This window comes from Sprattus sprattus (genome assembly GCF_963457725.1).
Source record: "Sprattus sprattus genome assembly, chromosome: 17".
NCBI classification, from domain to species: domain Eukaryota; kingdom Metazoa; phylum Chordata; class Actinopteri; order Clupeiformes; family Clupeidae; genus Sprattus; species Sprattus sprattus.
The window spans coordinates 13,856,088-13,876,165 of NC_137915.1; the positions used below are offsets into that span (position 1 = coordinate 13,856,088).

At 46.0% G+C, this 20,078-nt stretch overlaps 1 protein-coding gene across 1 annotated transcript in view; it reads right to left on the minus strand.

Annotated features, from left to right (window-relative positions):
- Positions 1–14,971, minus strand: part of cfap44 (cilia and flagella associated protein 44) — a gene marked incomplete at its 3' end in the record, with an annotated part of 19,012 nt that extends 4,041 nt beyond the window's left edge. Inside the window, exons 1-29 of the mRNA XM_080854786.1 lie at positions 14,853–14,971; positions 13,827–13,989; positions 13,433–13,535; positions 12,996–13,212; positions 12,578–12,692; positions 12,245–12,409; positions 11,708–11,863; positions 11,514–11,561; positions 11,154–11,253; positions 10,701–10,795; positions 10,289–10,498; positions 9,942–10,052; positions 9,633–9,785; positions 9,015–9,242; positions 8,285–8,427; positions 7,894–8,173; positions 7,573–7,628; positions 7,194–7,356; positions 6,146–6,276; positions 5,531–5,724; positions 4,872–5,043; positions 4,413–4,590; positions 3,335–3,805; positions 2,722–2,925; positions 2,080–2,275; positions 1,680–1,793; positions 1,176–1,306; positions 606–722; positions 1–195 (exon numbers count right to left, since the gene is read on the minus strand). The exon at positions 1–195 is cut by the window's left edge and continues 7 nt beyond it. Of these exons, the coding sequence (XP_080710912.1) occupies positions 1–195; positions 606–722; positions 1,176–1,306; positions 1,680–1,793; positions 2,080–2,275; positions 2,722–2,925; positions 3,335–3,805; positions 4,413–4,590; positions 4,872–5,043; positions 5,531–5,724; positions 6,146–6,276; positions 7,194–7,356; positions 7,573–7,628; positions 7,894–8,173; positions 8,285–8,427; positions 9,015–9,242; positions 9,633–9,785; positions 9,942–10,052; positions 10,289–10,498; positions 10,701–10,795; positions 11,154–11,253; positions 11,514–11,561; positions 11,708–11,863; positions 12,245–12,409; positions 12,578–12,692; positions 12,996–13,212; positions 13,433–13,535; positions 13,827–13,989; positions 14,853–14,935 (4,692 nt within the window). The 5' untranslated portion in view covers positions 14,936–14,971. The remainder of the gene's footprint in view (positions 196–605; positions 723–1,175; positions 1,307–1,679; positions 1,794–2,079; positions 2,276–2,721; positions 2,926–3,334; positions 3,806–4,412; positions 4,591–4,871; positions 5,044–5,530; positions 5,725–6,145; positions 6,277–7,193; positions 7,357–7,572; positions 7,629–7,893; positions 8,174–8,284; positions 8,428–9,014; positions 9,243–9,632; positions 9,786–9,941; positions 10,053–10,288; positions 10,499–10,700; positions 10,796–11,153; positions 11,254–11,513; positions 11,562–11,707; positions 11,864–12,244; positions 12,410–12,577; positions 12,693–12,995; positions 13,213–13,432; positions 13,536–13,826; positions 13,990–14,852) is intronic.
- Positions 14,972–20,078: the final 5,107 nt, after the last annotated feature.

Genomic DNA, 20,078 nt, shown 5'->3' on the forward strand with positions numbered 1-20,078 from the left:
GTTGGCCTCCATGTCCCTGTGTTCGTGCAGCAGAGTGACGTGTTGCTGGCGAGCGTGCCGGTAGAGCTCCCTCTGCTGGCTCTTCTCCTGCTGCAGCTCTCGGATGCGACCCTGCACCCGGATCAGCGCCGCCGTGTTCAGTACCAGGGCTGAGCCCAGACGCCTGGGCACCGTGCCGTTCACCAGAAACTCAATCTGTGGACCGATGTGTACGCACGCACAGCCACCAACACACACACACATACACATGCAGGCAGACACACACACACACAGACACACATACAGATACACACATAAATGTTCACTGACACCATTTTTCCACATACTACTAAAGACACACGCACATACAAAATGGGACTTTCCTGCCTTTTTCAAACATGCTTGGGCACTGATGAATACACTGAATACAATATATTTTGAGACTAACAGAACAGGATTAACACACACACACACACACACACAGACCCACACTCATTCACACATGCATTCACTTTAGCTTGAACTCAAGTCTTGAAATATAATTTGATACCCTTGTTGCGCAACACACACAGACACACACACACACACACACACACACACACACACACACACACATACACACACACCTGGTGCAGTCTGAGCGGCACCACCACGTCCAGCTCATTGAGTTTCTGCTGCTTCTCCCTGTTGAAGAGCTCCAGATCGCCCTCTGCTGCCTTCAGGGTGCTCTGCACAATCTTTGCCTGCAGGACAAACCACACCAGTGACGTCTGCAGAAGCGTTCACCTGAGCGAACGAGCAGCACTACACACACTGGCTGAGCCATTGAACTACACCACACTGTCTACACAGACAGCCGGTTAACGAGAGCTTAAGAGAAGGGTTTAGTTTCAGAGAAGGGACCTAAGACAGAGCTCAGCCTTGGTCTTCATTGTGTCTGAATACTAGTGCAGGATCCCTGTTAGCAATGCTACCAGTTCAGGAGCTGGGTTAATCTGTCTGCAAAGAAAGCCTTCATGCTAGTAAACCTGTATGAAACACCCCACTAACAGGACAAATAAGAGGAAAGAGTTAGGACGAGGGGATAGAGGACAGAGTGTGTGTGTGTGTGTGTGTGTGTGTGTGTGTGTGTGCGCATGTGGGAAAGGACATGATAGGAGGAGAGGGTGGAGGAGAGAGCAGCAGGGGAGTCTGACCTTCTTGGCCAGCCCGTCACAGTCTTTCTTCAGCCCGTCGGCCATCTTCTTCTCCTCAGCCAGCAGCTCCTCCAGGTCCAGACGCCGCTCACGCAGTTGCAGTGTGTTCTCAAAGAGCTCTGGGTCACAGTCTGATGCACACACACACACACACACACACACACACACGCACACACACACACACACACACACACACACACACACACACACACACACACACACACACACACACACACACACACACGAACACACCACAAAGAGAGAGAACACAGATACAAACACACACACACACGCAAGCACACCACAAAGAGAGAGAACACAGATACAGATACAAACACACACACACACACACAGTGTTTCAAAAACCCTATTCTCTTAACTAAATTCTACAATCAATCTTTTTCTGAGGTCTAGAATAACATTGGGCACGATGGCATTGTGCAGTCAGTGGCACATGATGCTTTATGCTATGCCTGTAGTTAGCTGTGGAGTTCAGACACTCACTCGGAGGACACACACGCACGTCCAGGCCTCCGCCACCCTCAGAGCCTTCGTCATCCTCATCATCATCCCAGTCTGACTCCTCGTCTGAGTTTTCACTACTGGCCTCATCTTCCTCTGTCAAAACACACAGACCAACGCTTAAAACACACACACACACCAAATTATTCCATTTTTGTTCATTTTTATTCTGGAGTGGTGTGTGAGTGACGATAATAATACATACAGTAGGTTGACAAACACATGGGCACACTGGTACATACTTACACACATATAAACGTACACTTCCACATGCATATACACACACACATACTGCATCTTCACTGACACAGTTAGACACACAGGAACATACACACACTTAGATAACAAACAGCCAGAAACCCCAGCAGCCACACATCCTCACCAACGTCGCCCGTCTTCTCTTTCTTCTTGACGCGCTTGATCTTCTTCTTGAAGACGCAGGTGAGGAACTCGGCAAACTTGTGGTTGTCTCCGAGGGAGGCCTGGAAGGTGGCGGCGTTGGCCCTCTCTCTCTCCTGCAGCTTATTGATGTCTCTCCGCTTCAGCTCCAGCTGCTTCTTAAACTCCTCCAGCTTCGCCTGCAACACACACACACACACACAAACACACACACACACGTTTAGCTTGAAGATATGTACTCTCTCTCACACACACGTTTAGCTTGAAGACCTGTACTCTCTCTCACACACACACGTTTATCTTTAAAATCTGTAATCTCTCTCACACACCCAAACACACTCACACGTTTAGCTTCTAGATCAGTACTCACACACACATACACACAGACACAGATAGGCATACACAAGGTTTATACAATTAGTTTAAAGCTGTATCAGCATTGGTGTACCTTAATTTCAAAAGAACTCCAAAAAGGGTTTTGTCAATACCACAAGACTCTAGAACTTCTCCATCTTCTCAAACTCAGATTAGTCTGACATATACATGCACGCACCACTAACCTCTAGATTTACTTCAGAATCTTCTAGAACATTAGAACCTTCTAGAATAGAATCATCCCACCCACCACGAGCTCGTCCTCCTCCTTCATGCTTGCGTTGAGGCGTCCCTGCAGCGTGTTCTCCCTCTTCTCAAACTCCTTGAGCAGCAGCAGCTCCTGGAAGAGCGTGACGTGGTGCAGGTCAGCCAACTTCATCTGGATGTCCAGGGTCAGCTTCTCATGCCGAAGCAGACACAGCTCAGCATCGAAATGCCACACCGCCTCATCTATCTGCAGAGAGAGAGAGAGACAGAGGGAGGAGGAGGAGAAGGAGAAGGAGAGAAGTACAGAGAGAGAGGAGGGAGACAGAGTGAGGGAGGTACAGAGAGAGAGAAGGAGGGAGACAGAGAGAGGTACAGATTGAGAGAAGGGAGATAGAGAGACATGCGAAGAGGAGAGAAGACGTGCACAGATACATACAGGGAAAGATGGATATGGAAGACAGGGAGATGGAGAAAGAGTTGTTTGCAATTATTACATATGGGGAGTACAACTTTAGCTATTTAGCCACTGCATGTATTCTTAACCAAGCCAAAATGTGCACAAGTGACTGCACACACACACACATAATAAACAGACACACACAAACACACACACACATAATAAACAGACACAAACAACAAAACACAACACCCCTCACCTCCTGCAACAGTCTGTCCTGCAGGTCCAGGTTCCTGATCTCCTCCAGCCTCCTCATCTCCTCCTCCAGCTCTGTCGGCTCCTGCTCCACCTCAGCAGGCTTCTCAGGACTCCCACTCCCCTTAGTGCTCTTCTCTTCCCCTCTCTCCTCCTCTTCCTCGTCTTGTCCCTCCATCTCCAGCTCTGCCAGCAGGTCGTCCTCTCCCTCCTCGCCACCGTGCCGAGATTGCCGGGCCTTGAGGAGGGCGTTGTAGCGGCGCAGGGTGGCGCGGGTGTAACGCAGCTTCTTCTCAGGGGTCTCCTCAGGAAGTAAGGAGGGCAGAGAGGGCGGCGGATGGCGCAAGGACGGGGGCAGGCGCTCCTGGACGTCCTGCAGACGCCTGAGCTGGGAGTGCAGAGAGGCGAGCAGCTCCACCTTGGTGTCGCGCAGGTCCATCACACGAGTGTTCATCTCCGTCTTTTGATTGTAGATCTGTAGACATGTACGGACACACACATATCTCAATCAAATGTAGACCAGTAGACATTTCAGTGGATCAGTTCAATCAAACCTTATGCTTCCTGCACACTTCTCTCTGCAAAGGGATTGAATGACACTGACCCTCTCTCTCAGCATGAAGTGACTAAGTATGTATATAAAGTATGCTTCATGCATACTTCTCTCTACAAAGGGATTGTGTTGCGCTAGGTGAAAATATTCAAACTTAAGTTCTCGACTGAGATTCTTGTATCTTCCTAGGGTCGATAAAACAATAAGTGGCGCCAGTTAATCAAAGTTACAGCCATGTTCCTGTTAACAAAAGCATATAAGGTAAATATTAATACAAGGCACTTGATTCATATATTCTAAAGTTATTAACAGTGTTTGGTAATTATCTCCATCAGATTGAATGACACTGGCCCTCTCTCTCAGCATGAAGTGACTAAGTAGGTATATAAAGTATGCTTCATGCACACTTCTCTCTGAAAAGGGATTGAATGACACTGACTCTCTCTCTCAGCATGAAGTGACTAAGTATGTATATATAAAGTATGCTTCATGCACACTCCTTCCATCTTAGGGTTTAACTGCTACTGACCCTCTCCTCCAGTGTGACCAGCTGGTTTCTCTTCTTCTCAGCGTTCATGCGCAGGTGTTCGGGCACGCTGAAGTCCTTGGCCGTCTTGAGTTTGAAGTCGCCCATGTTCTCAGTGGCACTGCGGATGGCCTGAACGTCCTCCGGGTCCTCACAGTCTTCACTGGGCTTGGACTCGTAGCTGAGGTGGGGGAGCAGGAGTCAGTTATACAAGACAAATATACACACGCTCAGAACCACAGACACAAACATGCACATATATACATTGTGTAGGCACACACGTGACACAGAAACATTTCACCATGCATAAATATGGGGCAAAAACAAAAGACAAACAGTTGGCTAAATGAATGAATGATTGAATGGTCATACATGTGCAGTGCTCTTTACACATACACAGACGCGCACACACACACAGAAATACACACACACGCATACACAGAGGGACCGATTGACACCCACAGTTCAGCCCACTCCTTCTTCCTCTTCTCTATCTTGGCTCGGGCTTTCTCTGCTTTCTCCGCTGCCTTGCGGAGTTTCTCTGCCTGACGGCCGGCCAGCTTGCTCGCACCAGGCTGAGCTGCACGCACCTGACGCACTGGAGCACCATCTGCTTCCAGCTCCTCCTGGTCGTCTGGGCACAGCGGTGGAAAAAGGGTGTTAGATCTAACCTGTGCACGCCGTTCTAGCGGTTATCCTGAGTTGGATATAAGTACAGATCATGAGGCAACCACAGGGCTTAGGATAATGTGTGTGATCTTGAGGCAAAAGCTAGCTAAAAAAGAAGGTAGATTGCTGCACACTTATTTGATGCTGTCCTACTGGTGTTTGTGTATGACATTTCCCAATGTGAGGGCAGTACAGCACACAGCACATGCATATGAAAACACAGATGTAGTTTAGAGGAGATACGTTAAAGACAAGGTGTTTTAAATGTACTAAAAGACTGCCTGGAAAAGTCAATGTTGATCAATGTTACGTGGAAATAACTAAACCAAAAATGTAAGTGGAATATGTTGAAGTCAAATCCAATGCCAGGCTGCTGTTGCCTTCCTCTCTCTGAAACACACTGGCACATGTTCTGCTAACAGAACCCTGTCACAGCTGAGGTGGGCTGGTACCTGGGTCGGGGCTCTTGCCGGAGTCAGCGATGCTACGGCGGCGCTCCTGCAGGCCCAGCCATCTATTGGTCGGGGTTTGCCTCTTTGCTAGTTGGAAGCGGTCGGACAGCGCCAGCAGCCGGTAGGTGGAGATGCGGCACTCGCTGCGGAACGCCACCACCGTCACCGTCTCTGACACCAGAGAGTCCCAGAACCTGCAATCAGACACACACACACACACACACACACACACACACACACACACACACACACACACACACACACACACACACACACACACGCCAGTCACATCACTTCACATGACAGAGATGAGACAGCCAGCACAATACAGAGACCAGTGCATACCAGGCTAAACTAGACACTGAGCACTAAAGACCTAAGAGTTGTCTATTTGTGTGGTAATGTAAAATATATGCAACTGTACATGTGCGTCTCTGTTTCTGCTTACGTATATGTCTGAAAGAAGCTTTTTACAGTCATTGGTATATGTGACTACCCCCGTTACATCCTTCCCTCAAATCAGTATTTCCCTGACCTATACATGAGTGAGTGTGTGTTTCTTTGTTTGTGTCAGAGAGAAAGAGAGACAGAGACAGAGAAAGAGAGAGAAAGTACCGCTCCTGTAGTTTCTTGAGGCCGATACGGTGTCTCTCCTCCTCCCAGGCCAGCTCTCTCCTGGCCTCTCTTACTCTCTGGGCCGTCATTCTCTCTGTCTCCTCACGGAAACGTGGATCTAGCTCCAGCTCCTAAAACACACACACACACGCGCAAACAGACATATACAGTACATACAAGCTTACACAAACACACACGTCATAGTATTTTCTGTGCTCTGAACACACACAGAGATACAAACAGATAAAAAACACAAACATGTATAGAAACACTCCCCCACAAATTGTCTTAAACTCACTATATGCTCATATGAAGGGGATCCCTTTCTTAGATCAGGAATTTAAGGCCAGGTCTTTCCACCCTCAATCAGTCCAAATTGGGGTAATTGAATCTAATCTATCTACTAATACATTTCCATCACAGCACAATGGCTTCACTGTGAATAGCTCTAGTGACTGTAAACAGTGTAGTAAATTGCATTAGTAGATTGCACCAGAACTTGATTGTGTGTGTGTGTGTGTGTGTGTGTGTTTGTGTGTTTGGGTGTGTGTATCTGTCTGTCTGTCTGTCTGTCTGTGTGTGTTTTGGTTTGTGTGTCTTTCTGTGTGTGTGTGTTTGTTTGGGTGTGTGTGTCTGTCTGTGTGTGTTTAAATTGTGAGTGTGTTAGGGATGAGCAAACAATGAAGTCCACTGTTTAAGCACCTTGCATTAAGTCAGCTAGAAACTCATTACTAAAATGACCTCTACTTAAAGTCCTTTACTGAAATATGAGAGACATAATTAACATAAAGCAACACAATTAAAGGAACGGGGAAAGCCCAGCTTGTGTCATAGTAATCACTTCCAGAAGAGCAAAGGGAAAATGTGACAGGGGGGGGGGGGGGGGGGGGATATTTGTGGTGTGTGTGTTTCTGTAGTGTATGTGTGTGTGTGTGTGTGTGTGTGGTGTATGTGGGTGTGTGTAGGGGGGGGGGGGGGGGGGGTTATGCGTGGTGTGTGTGTATGTGTGTGTGGGTATGTGTGGTGTGTGTGTGTGTGTATGTATTACCACTCTGTGCAGCCTGACGTTTGCTGGCAGGTTGTTGTTCTGCTCCAGCAGATGCTCGAAGTTTCCCTGCAGCTCAGCCAACTTCTTGCGTCTCTCGGCCTTACGCTGCTCCGCCTCACAACGCATACGATCCAGCTCCACCTTCTGCTTAGCTGTCTCTATGCTGCACAGACACACACACACACACACCCACACACACACACACAAAGACATATGATGCATATCACAGATGGACACATATGTACACACCAGACAACAAAACACACATGCACACACACACACACACACACACACAAATAATTAGGGTATAACTGTGGAGATATATTAATATTTTAGGAAAATGTCCCTACAACAGACACATTACATGGCGCTCTCTCACCTGTAGGCAGTGGGGTCATCTATGTCTGGGGCAGCTGCGTCTGCTTCTAAACCAATCTGACAGTGGACACACAAACACACTTCACTGTCTACACTCACTTTCAGCTCTAGTGATTTAGAGATAATCTGTTCAAGTATACAATGTGTGTACATGTGAATGCTGAACCTGCCTGGCTGAGTGTGTTTTTGTATTTATGTGTCTATGAGTATTTGATGCTGTCCATGAATGTGTGTGTGGCTGGTAACTTTGGTTTGACTGGCCTACATTTTATTAAGTGTGTGTGTGTGTGTGTGTGTGTGTGTGTGTGTGTCTGTGACTGACCCTTGGGGAGGGCACTTTGGCCTTGATTCGCTTCAGAGCCTCCTGCAGCTCCTCCTGAGGCAAAAGGCTGAAGGAGAAGATGTTGCCATCCTGGCCTGTCGTCAGGACAAACTGGTCGTCATAGCTACAGCGCACCTGCTGCACGTGCCCGTACTGGTTGTCATGGATGCTTAGGGACCAAAAGGCCTGCATGGAGGTGAGTTGGTGGTCGCCAGACTCCAGGGGGTACACGCGGATACGACCCGAATGCATACCGCACAGCATCAGCTGGCGGCTGGAGCTGAGACAGAACGTGAGCAAATAAACGTATTTACATACTACTGTGAACACAAAGGCAAACGCACAAACACACACACACAAACACACACACCCATATATCCCGTTTACCCACTTAAAGGCCACTGTGCGGATGGGGTCCTCATCTGCGTCCTGCACTGGGATGAAGGTGCACGGCTTGTCCTTCCTGTTCTCTGGGTCTTCAGTCTGCTCCTCAGAGAACTTACAGTGATAAAGGTACCCAGAATCATACCCGCCCTGGCAGAGATGAGAGATAGAGAGGGTAACAACTGAAGAGAGACATAGACTGACCAATATAGTGAGCACAAAAGAGCACAAAGGCGTTCTCATGCTACCATCATACTGTGCTTACACGACAAATAGGTGTAGAAGCTTCACTTAATTGAAGCACATTGTAGGACATTTGGCTCGGGCCTCCACCCATGCTGCATTCATAAAGAAGAACATGTCTGTCATCATTAAAAAAAGTCCCCCAAAGCGCTATACATGTATAAGTGTGATGTATTGTTTTTATTATTATATCAAGTACATAAAAGGGTGAGAAAGCTACAGGGAACAAGAAACACATTTAAGAACATAATAATCAAAACAGACAGTAAAGTAGAGAGAGAAAAACATCCACTGATAGATAAAAACCTATAAAGCAGAAAGAGTACGGAGAGGCGCTAGAACTGGAAAAATAAGTAAGTAAAAATAAAGTTCTTTTGGTTTCCATATCGATTCCATCCCTACTCCATCTGCCGGCAAAGATGCCTACTACTTACTTACACACAGCAACTTTGTACACTGTAAGTGTGTGTGTTTCTGTGTGTGTGTGTACTTACAAAAGACAGCCAGAAGCTCCCGGGCTGCGAGTAGAAGCCACAGAGGAGTGGGCTAGGGGGTGAGGGGATGTAGATAGGGGGCAGCTCTTCCTCCTCCTCCTCCTCTTCCAGTCGCTGCTCCTCCTCGGTGGGCTGGCGGTCCTGGTCCTCAGCCTTCTTCACACGCGCATCCCTCTCCTTCAGCCTCTTCTGCTTCAGGGCCTGACGACGGGCAATCTCCGCATCCCTCTACACACACACACACACACACACACACACACACACACACACACACACACACACACACACACACACACACACGCACACACGCACACACGCACACACACACACACACGTGAGACATGCACTTTACATAGTTCACTGTCTAACAAAGTGGAAGCTATTAAATGAACGCATTCGTCTTTTAAAGATAAAGAAGACTGAGACGTTCATGTCCTACCCAAAATATATTAAATATATCCATTATTTTCTGTGACCAAGGAACCTTATCTGAATGTAGCATACAAATATTGTGCGGTCCTGGCCTACTCAGGTTGTGAACACAATCTGTAGGAAGAATCAGATCTTATACAAAACACATGCTGTAAGAGTGATTATATTATAAGGCTGGGCACACACCTTGAGGCTGGATTTAATGCTGCTGAAGCAGAAGTGGCGGACTTCAAGACCCTGCAGCAGGTATGTACTCCTTACGTTGTCTGTGTCTTGCTCTGGGGCATCGACCTCTGCCACATGCCCATCGTTACACAGAATCAGCAGAGTACTCCTCTCCTACACACACACACACACACACACAAGTTAACAATACACACCAGAAAAATCTCTCAACATTACCACTGTCTGTTCAAAAAGCCAGCCGAATCACAGCAGCACACACTAGAGATCACTGCATATGCATTTGATAGTCAAACACATGCCAATGCTTACATGAGACTGTGGAGACCACTCGAGACTCTGTACAGGCCCTGGCACATTCACAAAGCCTATGGGCTCATAACTCGCCCCAACAGTGAAGAAGAATACAGTGCAGTCGGCACTCTGGACACAGGAGGAGGAGAGAGAGCAGAACACAATCAATGAGAACCGCACGTATATATCCAATAACACAATAACACATTTCATAATAATAAACTATGAAAGAAATGAAAGAGGATGTAAATACTATCACTTCTCAAATGTCATAAATACATTTCCCTTACACATCCCAATCAAAATTCTACCGAGCGCCCCGCCCCCCCCCCCCCCACACACACACACACACTCTGTGTTCTTACCCCCGTGGCCATGATCTCTCCGTTGCGCTCATACGCGATGGCTGTCACAGGTGCACTGTGGGGCTTGAAGGCCTGTTGTAGGCGGAGCTCAAGCTCTCCATAGTTAGATACCCCGGACATCCCGTACAGCTTTTTGGGGTTATAAATCTCCATAAGACGCACAACACCATCCATGAAACCAACGGCCAGCAGGCCGCTCGCTCTGTGAACCTACACACACACACACACACACATGTACACATACACTGTACACACTATCTGAGTATGCTTTGTAGGAACAGGCCAAAGACACACATAGATTTTTTCCACAATGCACAAATGGTATACAAAGAGATGCAGATACAACAAGAACAAGAGCAATACAAACAATCAGGGGGGAATATTATGGGAAAGTTTTGACACAGATACGCACTATGCTGGGTGCCCAGGTGAGGGCTGTTCCTCCCTGCTTGTAGCGAGTCGTGAAAATCTCCTTGTTAGACAGGAAGTCAAAAATTCTGAGAGAGCCTGAGAGAGAGAGAAAGATATAGTGGCAGACAGAACAATAACAGAGAGAGGCATGTTTTTTTTTGGCCCAACATAGATAAAAATTGCATTTTAGCAGAGGCATGGGGGAAGTGGTGTGTATCTGTGTGTACGTGTGTGTGTGTGTGTGTGTGTGTGTGGTTGTGTGTGTGTGTGTGTGTGTGTGTGTGTGTGTGTGTGTGTGTGCGTGCGTACGTGCGTGCGTGCATGCGTGCGTGCGTGTGTAAGATGAATGGTACTGTATGTGTATAAATGGGAGAAAGGCTCTGTAGGAGCCATTTGTGTTTTAGTTTGATTTTCTTTGAATTGAAGGTTGAATTTATGACCCCTGCTTTCTTACGGTCAAGAGCTATGGTGGCCATGAGGTGACTGTTGCCAGACACATCCATGGCCTGGATCACACCGGCATGGAAAGAGAAAAGACACTCTGGATCGTGGGTCTATAATACACAACACAACACAACACAGTCAGTCGTCATCAGCAAACACAAAACACAACTTCATAGAAACACTGCATTAACTTATTTATAATGTCTACACCTCAGAAGTGTAATACTACAAGATTAAGAAAAAGTAAGTGATGAGACAACATGCACTTGCACTTAATGCTGTACATTTATAAAGCAAAGTCACACTACAAACATCAAAAACTATAAACAAACTGCTACTATACTGACAGTCTCTGCAGCGTAATACTTACCATATTGGAGAAGGACAGATCCAGTTTCCAAATGCTACCATTTGAATCCTAAAAAGACATCAGAAACATTGAGCCACACACATACAGTACCTCAGGCATGAACAGACATAGTAAATGTGGAAGGCAGTGAACAGCTCTCAGGCAGAGGTCCCTGTAGGACACACAACCCGCTCCTCTGAGGCCTAAGTACGGACCTGGGCAAACCAGATGGGGGATTCTGGAGAGGAGCTCTTCACCATGGAGACAAGGCTGACGTTGCGTCCGATCACCATCTCGTTCATGGGCTCCAGTTCCATCTGACCGCTGTCGTCCGTGCAGTCCGCCTGATCGATGCTCTCAAAGTCCCAGCTCTGTGGCCAGAGGGGGAACATAACCAGTCAGAGACAGACTGATCTCCAGGTGAAATATAAAGCATAGGTACTTCAGACCGTTTTTGTATAAACTCAAATACAACTCAAGAACTGTTCAGTGTGTTTTTTTCTGTACCAGACCTATAAACTTGTGGTTGGGCTTTTGTTTTAAGTCAGATACCTAATGTTGCATTACAGGAAGTTCACCCCTGTTACTAAAGGCTGAAGCTATTAGAGCACATTTTTGTCTGTTAAAAACATCATCATCGCAACATCTGTAAATCTCAAAAAACATCATCACTGCATCATCATTTTCAAAACACCATCACCATTGCATGATCTAAAATGCTCCATCTAAGAATGGCTTTCAGTGCGTCTAACCCTGATGGCTCCGTCGGTGCCGATGGTCAGAAGCTCGCCCTCGTCCAAGGAGAAGTGCTGGATGGTGCCTGCATGGCACGTCCTACCCTCCCTACGGCAGATCTCCACCTTAATCAGCCCTCCGTCCCACAGCAGCATGTTGCCCCACTCTGACCCTGACAGCACCTACAACAGGGGAGGATAGATCCTTAAGGCAAGTACTGCAAGTGTATTGAACTATGTATGTATGTACTGTATGTATATGTTTTGGGTATGTTTTAGGGTCAGTAGTATACAGATATATATTTATATATATATATGTTTTAGGGTCAGTAGACAGATAGTATGGCGAACCTTGCCATCAGGCAGCTCCACATAACCCTCAATATCAGTGAGGGCAGTCCTCCCAAATCTCCCCAGCTGTCCTTGCAGTTTAAGGCCTGTGAAGGTGTTGGCCATCTTCCAGAACCTATCAGGATCGGATCACATCAGCAAACAATGTCTGGCACCCCATGTTATGACAGATAACATGGCACCCCGTGTTATGACAACTTTGAATGAAAAGTTATTATCTGCAGTACACTACTGTTCTGCAACATTAAAAAAATTAATAAACAGGAAAATGCATGTCCACCAACAGAATATCTGTCCCCTAGTTTAAAGTCTTGAAACCACACTGCCCCCTCAAATTGAAGACTGTTAGACTGTTTAAGAAATCCATTACAGCCCTCTTATAGACAGTATCAGCTAGCATAAATTGATAGACACTGACTTGATGTGACCTGATCCGGAGGTGGTGAGCTGGCCGGGGTTGTCCGTAGAGAAGGTGACCCGGTAGACATCCTGGGAGAAGGCTTTGCTTTTCAGGATCACCTGCTCCTGCCTCCAGGTCCACAACGTCAGCATGTAGTCGGGCGCACTACCAATGCTGGCCAGCAGGGTGCCGTCACGGTTGAAGTCCACAAAGCTGTAGGCCTGTTCTGTGCCCCCTGCGGACCAAAGAGATTACAGCCTCAGCGTCACACCAGGCGTCAGATTGCACTTGTGCTGTTGTTAAGCGAACTTTGGACACATGTAACATGAGAAGTCAAGCAGCTTGTGAACAGGTGAGCTCATGAACTTCTAGCATGGGAACTTTTAACACACGCAAGTGAAAGTGTTTAAAATAACAGTAAGTCTAGTCCTGAGACGTCTACTGGTTTGACCTACCTCTGAGAATGCGGTAGGGCCTCAGTGATGGATACTCATAAATAATGATGTTGGGCTGGTGGCCCTTCTCTGCCACTGCAAAATAGCCCTTACTGGGGTGAGACTGCAGGGAGGAGACAAAACACAAACATAATTGTATTTTAAGCCTATACTGAATAAAAGGAACTTGTTTGGTCCTACACGGCACACTAGTTTGATACAACCCTGTGCACAAGACAATGTTACATACGTAGTTCATAACAGATATCTTACATGTTTACATATAGATCACCTAAGTAGTTTTACATCTATAGATACTATCTGTGCATAATATACTAGCCATATAATGTGTGTGTGAGTGTGTGTGTATATGAGTGCGAAAAACTGGTATGCATGTGTGGACCAGGTGTGGTACCATGATGGTTCCAATGCCTCCCCCACTACACGAGCGCAGGTAGCGCTGCTCTTTGGTCTTCATGTCCAGGAGGACGAGCAGGTTGCCCGCCACATAGGCCAGAGTGTGCTCGTCCAGCACCTGCAGGTTAGCCCTGCGGCCGCAGTCATACCCAAAGGAGTGACTATGCTACGGTCAAGGATCCATCCTGAACAGGGAAACGGTGAGGCTCAACGGAAAGTTTTTTTTTTTACAATATCACACTGACAAAAGTGACTGTTTCAGAGTAAAACCTTTTTTCATGATGGTAGCTGGGAGTTTACAGCACAAGCCCATGAGTAACAACAACCACCACTTCTAACATGGCTCTAGAGCTAATTCGTTTTGCTTTCAAGTTTTGTTTGCATTGCAAATATTGGTAAGATTATATATAGTATAGGGAATTTAGGAGCTAAGAGTTAAATATGTGAGATAGTGTTACTAAGTTAAAGGCACCCAGTGCAACTTTTGAGGCTTAAAAATAAACATTCAATTTCTAGTCTTTTTTACACGTAGTAAGTTTCAATAACTCCATACCATTACATACCGACATTCAAGCAGCAAAGATGAGACGTCGTTGTGTGGTGAGAACTGATAGAAAATCGATAACAACAACAATCGTCGCCATTTTCTTTATTTTTTTTAACCTACAATAAATAAAGCAGGCTTCCAGTCAATGGAAAAATGGCTTCTCCCCACCGGCGATTGTTGTTGTTTACGATTTTCTATCAGTTCTCACCACACAACGACGTCTCATCTTTGCTCCTTGAATGTCGATATGTAATGGTATGGAGTTATTGAAACTTACTACGTGTAACAAAGACTAGAAATTGAATGTTTATTTTTCATTGAATGTTTACATAAAGTTGCACTGGGTGCCTTTAAAGTAAAGATGTATTGTACAATCAACCAACTAGTGTAAGACACAAAATGACCACAATCAACATAATCTCATAATTATTACAAATATCATAACAATCACCAAACGTGCCAGTGATTTAAGGATACGAGAGGTGCAGCAAGTTCTCTGGGATGTCGGAGTCTGCGGTGGTTACAGGCCTAGAGTAGAGCTCCTCATAGTCATAGTACATGCCCTCAGGGATCTCAGCTACCTCCCCCTCCGCTCCTCCATCGGCCCCATGAGTTGATGATTTGAGAGAGCTCTGCGAGCCATGGGACTTTTTCTTGCCTTGGTCTGATTCATGTTCTGACACCTGGTTGTCTAAATACAAAGGAGCAGGTAAGCTTGTAGTGCTGTGAAAAATGTCATAGCTATCGCTAGTAAATTTCGTGAATAGCAGCAAACCAATTGGGCCACATAAAAAAACTGTAAAATACATAACAACCATATATACTTTTTTACATACATGTCAAACTTACTACACACAGCGTATATTAAAAGCAACCGTCGTGCACCTAATGATACGGTTAGTTTGGCATGTAGAGTTGAAAGCAAAACTTATATATTACATGTAACTGACAGCAAAATACGTCTGAACGATGTTTCTGCAAAACTTTAGCAAACTTTTAAACTGCAAAGAGTTACATTTATTAACATTACCTTGTACGCTAGGTTTGACTGTTCGCCCCTCTGAAGTGTCCATCTTCGTTTGACCGCTGTTGCCTGGCAACGTAGGGCTTGCCCGAGCAGTGCATGCTGGTTCTTGAGGTTTAATGGCGACACGGTACATTTGGTGGAATTTACACTTGAACACAAATTACACTGTTTTTTAACTTTGAAGGAGGATAGCAGTCCAGGAGGCTGATGTCATTGTAAAGCAACCCAAAGGTAGGCTTATCGATACGTTTTACTATTTTGTACAATGTAGGCTATAACATGAAGTGGCACATGATTGCCGTCAACAAGGAAGCGAACAAGTTAACATTTTTTAAGTTGGCTTAATAGTCGAAATAGCAATTCGATAATTGAACATGCTGTAATGATAACTTTGGCATGGTTGGTGTTGTGTTGTAGGCTTTTTCAGTTGGCATTATATTCAGTTTAGGACTTATATTGGCACTACCTTTGAATCATTTTTTTTCTCAGTATTAGCCCATAGTCTTCCACCTACACCTAGTGTAGCTCTACGTTGATAATGTGAGGCGTCTTAACTTTGTTATGAATGCCACTTATCTCTAAGGCATGCAGGTGACTAAGGCCCGATGATGGATTCCTTAGCAAGAAATACAAGTTCAGGTGGGTGAAATCATGGATCATAGCCTTTCAAAAATGCAAAAATGCATCCTATAAGAGTAGGACTTATAGTAGATATGCATAGCAGTTTGTCAAATAAACATAAAGAATATAACCTCTTCCTCCCTTTTCTTTTTAGATTATGTTCTAGATGTAAAACTTAATTTCTCAACTGAAATAGGAAGTAGATTAGGATAATGTAACAATGTAATATGTGTTGACTTGATAGATAAATGATACTGCATGTAATGGCTTCACCTTTAACTCACATGCAGCTGAGCTTTTAATCTGCATGACCACATACAGAGAATCCCGGAATGAGGCAGCCAGTCAAGGCCCATCTCCTGGCCTCCCAGGAGCTTCTAGTCGAGTCCCTGTACAACCTCGCCCCTCTACTGGACTGCGCTCTGGCCTGTGGGCTACTCTCTCAGGACAACTACCACGATGTGAAAGCGGAGAAGACGCCCCCCAACAGGGCGCGGAAGCTGCTGGAGGTGGTGCATGCACAGATGGATGAGGGGGGCGCCTCCTGCTTCCTTGAGTGCTTGAAACGATGCAAACATCACTACCCTCGCCTTCGCTCTTGGCTATGTCATGATGCAGGTACATTACATATGATTTTGCGCACAACCGTTCAACTCCGTCCAATTGTGAGCAGACTTTGAGTTTCAAAAAGTATACCGGTATATAAACATTGTAATCTTTTTCAAGACACTGCTCAAAACAATAAATTCTCTTGTATTATTCACTCAGCTATCCAGCGTGGACCAACAGGTAGGCTACATGTCTAAACATTTCTGAAAATAATTTGTTATGATTTCCATCAAAGTCTGTTATAATTTGGTCCATTCAAATGGAAAACTCTGAGTTAACTGTGAGCCTGTTGTTTGCTAACAGAGCACCGACTTCAGGCCCAGTGCTCAGAGCTGTGTGCTCGCCTGGGCCACTCCGTCCTGCCTGTCTCCCTGGCTCTGTTTTCGGCTGGTACCGTGACCCAGTTTGAGCTCGACCAGGTCCAGTCAGCCACCACCCTCTACCAGCAAGCTCAGAAGCTGCTGACTATATGTCTTTCCAAGGGAGAGAGTGCATGCATGGCTTTCTACAGTGCTCTGGACCGAGAAGATGAGAACCTGGCGGAGGAGATCAGGAGTACATAACAATATTTTATAACATGACACTACTTTATATTCACTATTATCTTAAATGTCCTTTATATCTCCTTAATTGGATAAACACATACATTCAGGAACAATTATGGGGTTGACTGATCAGCCCACATTTTGGGGGGAAATACGACAGGAATAAGCATATTTTAAGAATTTTTGATTCACATTTTTAATGATGTATAACATTATTTTGAATCCTTCTTACCTTTGCACGTTTTCCATCCTCTCCTGTTTTAATACAAATACTTGATCTTGTTAAAATCCATTGGCTGTTGTTGAGAGAGGGGCTTGATGTTATGGAGATGCCACCACATTAACCATAGATATTGTTCTGGTTTGACTTCTACCACTCACATGATGTTGTCATGCTTTCATTTCAGCTGGTGGTTTGCCTGAAGCTCTTCCTGTTCTGTCAGTGGAAAGTGAATCAGATGCCTTAAATGTAGCAGTAGCTGTAGAGGACACCAGTATTGCTACTGCAGAGACGGGGCCTGAGTCAGGTAACTAACATATGTAATACTCCCAATATGGTGGACACACCCTCCTTTCTAAATTCTACCTCTACAAGATATATACTTCACATACTGTACGTATACGATTTTTCATCCACATGTTTAATGATAACTACTATACATAGACCTGTAAATATCTACTTGTATAGTGCATATCATGTGATATACTACTGTCTCTTACGTCCGAGGTCATCTTACTATGCTTCCTGCCATGCAAGGATGTTAGTTTTACACAGGGTCGAAAGAAGCACAGTTCGACCCTTCTTATCACCTCTGACCCAAACATGCACTTGCTCATATGCAGATTAAGTGGCACCTAATAATCTAAGTTACACACACAGAAACACAGAAAAGCCATGTTCCTGCTTACATGAGCACATGATTTATACAAGGTAATTAATAATACAAGGTACTTGATTAATATATCCTTAAGTCATTAACAGTGTTTCGAAATGATCTCTATCACTGGTATATATTGATACACTGGTAAATCTTCTGGTATGCTAGACCAGTTTGTATGCACCCGTTGGCTCAGTTTTCAGATACCCTTTGTTTAGGTGTACTACAAGAAGTGCTGGACCAGCTTGGTGTTGTCAGTGGATCGGAGGCCAGGTTGAATGTCTATGAGCTGGGTGCCATGCTGGGTCTGCCCCGCTGGTCGGTCAGGGAGGCCCTGCTGGATGAGGTGGGGGTGGGGGATGGGGCTCAGGTGGAAGTGATGGTGGATCTCTTCCTCCAGAAGACCCAAGACGCACCACTTTTAGTCCGCAGAGTCCGGCAGTGCAATATTCAGAGTAGGTTCCTCTCTTTAACATCTATGGAAGCTTATACTTGTTCCATTCAATGAATACATCTAAATGTATTTAATTTACCAGACCCTTTTATCTGAAGTGATTGCATAATCTTACAGTGCATGTATACAATTGTATCTGTCTGTGTGCTCCTTGGTTTGTTTAGTACCTTGTTTTACTAGCTGAGCTATGAGACCCAATAACTTACTTATATATCTTCTGCTGGCCTGGCAGATCAAGACTCCATTCTTCACTGCATTCATTGGGTTAAGTTAGGTTAAGGATGTGAATGAGCGTAATGCAATCACAAGATCTCCTCTATCCCGTTTTAGGAGCACAGCTGTCTGAGAGGGGTTGCCTATTGCTCAAGCTCCTCCAGGAAGCTGATGCTTTGCTCCACCACAGGGACTTCCTGCAGGCCGGGGGCAACGCCTGCTTTGGAGACCACAAGCACATGGTGGAGACCATCTTTAGCTTCTTGCTTTGGGACTGCATGGCACAGATCCTGGAAGAGCCTACCTCTGAGCCGGGCAGGACCGTGCTGGGATACGTGGCTGAGTTACGGGTCAGTGAAGTGGTGGATGTTTACTTGCTCCAGGAGTTGGAGGAGTGCCTTAGAGAGGGAGGGGCCGAGGCCTTAGGACAGAGTGTTCGAGCGCTGGCCCAGATCCTACGGGACCTCAACCCCCTACAGGACTCTTTCCACCTCTCTGCTCCCCAAGAAGAAATATACTCCTGCCGTCCAAGCCAACTTCACAGGGTCACAAGCTTCCATGGTCTGCTGGCTCGGGTCATTCGCAAAGCGGGTGGAAGTAGTGGGGTCGTGTTTGACCCAGACGTGCATTCACTGCCCAGGCAGTACAGAGAGGTCTGTCTGAGGGTGCTGAGGTTGCTGGAGCGAGTGTGCCCAGGCGGTAGCTCTGTTGAACTTCAGAATGCTGCTGAGGCCACCATCACCCAGCATCTCAAATTCACTTTGTCCCAGGAGGTGTTTAACAAGGAGGTCTTTGATGCTGGGGTTCGACACCGTTTGCTGGGGATTCTGCAGTTCAGCCCTGGACAGCTGGGACTGCAGTCACTAATGCAGTTACACCTTGAGACGCTATCGGGACTTGAGCGCTACCTGCAGCAAGGTGAGCACCACAGCTTCCAAATGGTTCTGGAATCTGTGAGAATGCTCGGAGGGGTACAGCTGTGTTACGTGGAGCGCACTAGAGGCCCGGTTGCCATAGACCACAGCATGGAGGTGGTGTTCCACTTTGTGACATCAGAGCCAGCCTCCTTCCTAGTCAGGATTTGTTGCCGTGGCTACGATAGGGGGCAACGCTTTGAGGTGCACAACCCACGGTGTGTGTGTATTTCTCAGCTGGACTGGGCGAGCTTTAAGGATATGCATGGGGACACAGATGGGATAGTTCTAGCAGAACACGGAAGCAGTGTGTGGGTGAGAGAGGGGGGTGTGGGCTGGATGGACAAACTACAGGCTGTAATGCAAACAAACAGTTTGCCACTGAATGACCAAGGCTGCTGCTTCAAGGTCACCAGCCGTAGGTCAGAATGTGAGCTCAAGT